General features: G+C 49.0%; 1 protein-coding gene across 1 annotated transcript in view; it reads left to right on the top strand.

Moving 5' to 3' along the window:
• Positions 1 to 1,689: 1,689 nt before the first annotated feature.
• VWF (von Willebrand factor) overlaps positions 1,690 to 6,000 on the top strand; it is a 119,320-nt gene continuing 115,009 nt past the window's right edge. The window contains exons 1-3 of the mRNA XM_059681979.1: positions 1,690 to 1,933; positions 3,610 to 3,664; positions 5,101 to 5,265. Coding sequence (XP_059537962.1) covers positions 3,610 to 3,664; positions 5,101 to 5,265 — 220 coding nt within the window. The 5' untranslated portion in view covers positions 1,690 to 1,933. The remainder of the gene's footprint in view (positions 1,934 to 3,609; positions 3,665 to 5,100; positions 5,266 to 6,000) is intronic.

Here is a 6,000-nt window from a genome sequence, read left to right as displayed (position 1 = left end):
TCAGACTAACATCCGTGTCACTTCTCAATGTGGGAGTTTCTGCACCACATGGGAATGTCAGTTTTAACCTGAAACCTTTATGAGTGCAAGCTCATGGCTACAAATTATATAGAAAGACTTAATGTCCCACCGCCAAAACAGATGGAGATAAATGAGTTCTTGTCTTCTATGTTGGTGCTGAATTTTTCTCCTAGTCCACCATTGGGAAACTGGGTCCCTTCTAGGGTGTCAGCCTGGTGCAAGGGTCTTGTTCCAGGGCTCCTCCTGACTCAGGCCCAAAGCCTCATTTCCTGTTGTTGCAAGGCTCCAGCCTGGAGGAAACCAAGAATGGATAACTACAGAGGCCTGCCCGCTTCCTGCTCATTTGGGTGCTTTTTCTCTTTGATCCTTGGAGATATTATTTTCCTCCCAGTTTAGCTGTGTATTTAAAGGACATTTGTCATATTTCACACAGCATATCAAGATATTTTGTAGTAAATGGATTTTACCTAATTATTAAAAAAAAAGCTGGAAATTGGAAATCCTTAAGTACCTTTTCTATTATGTTATGGCGATTCTGCCTCTTTTACCATTTTTTTCTTGGGAATATTCATCTTCTCCTAGATTGATAAAAGGAGTGATTGAGTGTGAGGTATGTGTGCGGGAAAGGGAGGAGGTTGGGGACATAATGGTTTCCCAGTCTTAGGGCAGGTTAGGTGTCACATGAGAAGCAATGAGGTGGGCTTCCTTACTTAAATGTCTTAGGTTGCCTGTCGTCATGCCTGGAATCCCACCATGAGAGTCACGTTCCTCCTCTACTTATTTTTATTTTTAGAGAGAGTGGAAGGGAGGAGGAGAGACAGGGAGGGAGAAAACATCGATGCCAGAGAGACACATCGATTGGTTGCCTCCCGTAGGTGCCCTGCCTGGGACCAGGGATACAGCCTGCAACAGAAATACATGCCCTTGACCGAAATCGAACCCAGGACCCTTCAGTCCACAGGACTATGCTCTACCCACTAATCCAAACCCGCTAGGGCTATTCCTCCCCTATTTTATCAGCTACCTCTTTTAGCAGGAATGAATTTAGCAGATGATGTTCTCAATTAGGCTCTTGGGAATTGGAGGTTGAGAAGAAGGATTGGTGTGTGTGTGTGTGTGTGTGTGTGTGTGTGTGTGTGTGTGTGTATAAGGTCAGGGGACGAGTGGTAGAAGAATCTTTGGGAAGACTATTAGAAGCAAACCATCTCAGTCATCATTTTACAAAAGCCTGGACTTCTGACCAGCCCCTCATCTTTAACTTGTCCATTAACCCTGGCCAGGACCCAAACTGACTGTTTTTGTCAGGGGCCAGAACAGGACCATTCAAAATACCTAATGTGGACAGGAAGCATTAGTCCTGTCCTTCCTCTAAATGTGGTGACTAAATTGGCTCAAGTTGAGGTGTTTTCTAAACTTCCCTAAAATCTGGCCTTAGAAGCCGGATCTCGAAGCTGGGTCTGGCTGGATTCCTCCCTGGCCTGGACCCGCCTATATGGGGAGGACCAGGGATGAGTGTTAGGGGGCATGGGGAGGGCAAGGCAGCTCATTATGGCAGCTGCCAAGAGGTCTCCCACCAAACTGTTCAAAGCCTTATCGGCTTGGAGGAATTTCTAATACCATTTCCGTTCATTGTTTCCTCTTGGTCATTAAGAGGAGGCCAGTCCCCTGTTGTGGCAGTTCGCAGCTATTGTGGTTGGAAGGGGGTGACTGGTGGACGTCACCACTTGGGTTTTATCTGCCTGGCTGCAGGGAGTCCGCAGCCCCTGGGCCAGTCAGCAGCACGCCAGGGCAGAGCGGCGGCAACCCCATCAGTGCAGCAGCCACTGGAGAGCATGGCCTAGGGCTGGCGGCCGCTGTGTGCCTGTTTCCCAAGGGACCTTGGAGATACCTGCAGCCCCATTTGCAGGGGAAGGTATGGTCTTCTGGGAGGAGGGCTGGCTCAGTTGTGGGAGAAAGATCAGGGCTGACCCCTCCCCCTGGGGAGCTGGGCTTCTCACTCCCTGGACTAGAAGGGCCTTGTTTAGAGGGTGATTCAAAGCCAGGGACCACCCTAATGCCCCCTCGTCCACTTGCCTCTGGGGGTCCCGTGGCTGCTTCTGTTCCTGCCTGGGCTTTACTGCTTATACTACTCGACTACAAGAGACTGGAGCAAGCCTTGCCCTCACCTCTGGTACTTTCTGGGAGCAGCCTGCTGTGCCTGTGTGTGGGGAGGCTGTGGGAGAGGGCCTCTGCTTTGGGACCAAGACTTGGCCATGACTGACATCAAAGTATTCCTTCCACATACAGTGGGGCCTTGACTTACGAGTTTAATTCGTTCCGTGACGGAGCTCGTAACTCAAGTTACTCGTATGTCAAATCATTAAAGTGAACGAGTGAGCCGAAGCCGGTTTGGCTCAGTGGATGGAGCGTCGGTCTGTGGACTGAAGGGTCCCAGGTTCGATTCCGGTCAGGGGCATGTACCTGGGTTGCGGGCACATCCCCAGTGGGGGATGTGCAGGAGGCAGCTGATCGATGTTTCTCTCTCATCGATGTTTCTAACTCTCTATCTCTCTCCCTTCCTCTCTGTAAAAAATCAATAATATATATATATTTTTTTAAAAAAAGTGAACGAGTGAGACACGTGATGCTGGGCTGATGTTGTGGCGTCCACTGTGACGTTCGCTGTGCCAACTAGCGGTGGGGTATCTGAAGCTGGCTCGTAACCCGAATTTTAGCTCGCAACTCAAAGCAAAAAATCGGCCGAGAGAGGGCTCCTATCTCGAAAAACTCATTAGTGGGGACTCTCGTAAGTCAAGGCCCCACTGTATATGTAATAGATGGGGTTTATCTCTTTGTTTGGCTGGCTGGGGTATTGGGTGGGAAAGGAGTCACCTCCAGTGAATCTCAAGGGACAGATTCCACACTTAATTTAGCAAATGTGACAGGGGCTCTAAGGGATGTGTGCTGGGCCAGCCAGTGTCAATTGTCTCTCCCTGGTGGGCCACACAGTGGGTACTCTTGTCTAGGCTCAGGGCTGCTGGACTTCTGAACATTGATCAGATCAACTGCCCGACATCTCCTGGGTACTGGGGGATGGAGATGAGTGAGGAGCTCATGGTACAGCAGGGGTGACGGCCCAGCAAACGTGGTTCCTGAGTGTTCTCCAAGTCGGGGTGTCTGGGTAGGAACAAAAGCAAAAGATAGTTTCTACCCTCCTGTTTGCTGCCAAGTGTGGAAGGGGCAGGAAGGAATTAGGTGTGAACTAGCTGTTAACTTCTGCAGGCATGCAGGGAAATGAGAAGGGCCAGGCTGGCCTGGAGGCGTGCAGAGGAGAAGGCGGAGCCCTCCTCACTGTCCTGGCTCTGAGACTGCTATTTGGGAAAGGAGCCGGGGTCCTGGCTCACAGTGACTGTTACTCTTGGGCCCGGCCAGGGACTTTGTTTTGGGACCAGCACTCCATGTTCAAAGGCAAACTCAGGCCAATGAGGATCAATCTTTTCTCTTGCTTAAAAGTAATGTTCTTTCCATTTCATGCATGGACAGTAGCATATACCAGCAGCCATCTATGTGGGCAGTGACCACCAGCTCATTTCTCCTGCTTCTCTGCAGATGATTCCTGCCAGGCTGGCGAGGGTGCTGCTTGCTCTGGTCCTCACCTTGCCAGGTAGGTACCAAAGTGCTCCCACTCTCCACTCTGCCCCCAGGACTATTGGGAACAACCCCCTTCCAGAAATAAGCAGGTGTGTCTACAGCTCACTTGTGTCCAACCTGGGTTAGGCCAGAGTCCCTGGTTGCCTGGTCAATTCCTCTTGGAGAAGTTCTGCAGAGCCCCCTGCCCCTGACTTGTGCTCCTCAAGGAGCAGGTGCCTGCAAATGCCTTCTTCAGTTGGGGAATTAATAAGTACAAGGGCCACCCAGAACAGTCTATATGATGGGGCAGGAGCGTGGGGAGAAAGGAATCCAAGACGCCGATAGGTTACTAGTTTTAGAAGGGGTTGTGGAGGTCATCTAGTTGAACCTCTCATATTACTGATGAAGAGACTGAGAGTCAGAGAGGAAAAATGCTCCAAAGTCACACTGAGCCAAGACCAGAGGTCAGGTTTCCTGGGTCCCTGGCCAGCACCTTTTCACTGCATTACACCGTCTTCCTTCTGTCACTGAGATTCTGAGTCTGTGAGTGGCAGGAGGGACCTTTTTCTGACCCCGGCCTGTCCCCATTTAGACCACTCAGGCCAGCAGCACCCAGTCTGCGGCACACAGGTTAGTCTGGGATAAAACATACATGGATCACACCCTCTGAATCTTCCAGTCGGGGGCCCAGAAAATGGATTTAATAGATTTTCTGATGTTCCTCACCTGCCAAAACACACACACACACACACACACACACAGAGTATGAGGGTGGAGTAAGCATATGACCCTGTAGGAGTTAACACTCTATAGATTCTGTGTATCAGACATGTAGGCTGATCTGTTTAGAATTAATATGTTCAAGGTATACAAGTAGATTAATGTAGAAAGATGCCCATTACAATCAGAAAATGTGGAAAGTGCTAAAATCCTAACAATAGGGGGTTATACTATATTCATCTAATGTGAAGTATAATGCAATCACTCAAATAATATTTTGGAAGTATATACAATGGTGTGCCAAATTCTTGAAAATATTGAGAAATTGGTTATAATTTGCATGTGATGATCACAATTTTATAAAAAACCCACAATTTTGTATATGCTGTAAAACAGAAGAAAAAACATACTAAAATGTTAACTCTAGTTATTGCTGAATGTTACTTATGGATAATTTTAACATTTTTGTATTTTTCTTCTGTATTCTCCAACTTTTCTATAATGAGCATGTGTCACATTTTAAATGCATATGGAAATGGCATTAAACCAAATAGATTTCCTGAAAAACTGTTCCTCCATTGTTGCTGTGAGTCCTGGATCATATTTGGGGGCTGAAAGCAACAGGCTTAGCCTTGTTTAGGAGGGAAAGTACTTCCCCACAGCCCAATTTCTGTGAGATGCAGCCTCATTTCTACAAGGCTTTTTGGGCTGGTGGTCTCAGCTGTGCTCACCTGTGACCTCTCCCTCCAGGGACCCTTTGTGCAGAAGGGTCACTTGGCAGGTCACCAATGGCCCGATGTAGCCTCTTTGGAGACGACTTCATCAGCACCTTTGATGAGAGCATGTACAGCTTTGCTGGAGACTGCAGTTACCTCCTGGCCGGGGACTGCCAGAAACACTCCTTCTCGCTCATAGGTGAGTCCTGGGCACCGAACGGAGGAAGAGGGAGCGGGAGCCAGCTGAGCTCAGCCCTGGCATGTGGGGGTCTGAAGGGTAGGGGAGATTTCCTTACAACAGTGCCTGCTCTTGAAGATCCCGCAGAGAGCACCATGGGGAATGGCCTTTCCATCACACAGGGCTCCTCTTGGCTTCTCCGTGGGTCTCTCTCCATGGAGCCTGGTGGGATGGAGAGTCTTCATGCTTCTCCAGTGATTGTGGCCACTGCTCTGGGTCCAGGCAACACTCTAGGAGCTCAAAGCATCAAGAGAAATGATGAAGTATAAGGTGCTTTGTAACAGGCAAAGCCCCTAGCACCAGGCAAGGATCTCTGTGTGTTGTTGGTGGAATTCAGAGCATCACACTAGTGTTGAGCACTTTCTGTGTTCTTGGAAAACTGCCGGTATCATGCCCGTGTCATCTCTGCACCCCCACAGTAGTTCCGAGATGTAGGGACAGATATAATCACTCCTGTCCCGAAAATGGAGAACTCACAGAGGTTGTCTGATTCTATGACAGATAATGAAAGGAGGACCTGGGTTTTGATCTTGGGTTTGTCAGGGTGAAGGAACTTTCCAAGGCTGGAAGTGAGCCTGGAGGCAGTGACAGAAACTGGGGCTTGGTGACCTTCTCACTCTAAGAATTAATCAGATGTGTGTGCTGTGTGAGTGAGGGATGCTACACAACGTAGCAGAGGCGGGGTCCTCAGCCTTG

The sequence above is a fragment of the Myotis daubentonii genome, chromosome 2, assembly GCF_963259705.1.
Source record: "Myotis daubentonii chromosome 2, mMyoDau2.1, whole genome shotgun sequence".
NCBI lineage: Eukaryota > Metazoa > Chordata > Mammalia > Chiroptera > Vespertilionidae > Myotis > Myotis daubentonii.
Note: the sequence above shows the minus strand (reverse complement) of the source record. Positions and strands in the feature narration are given on the sequence as shown.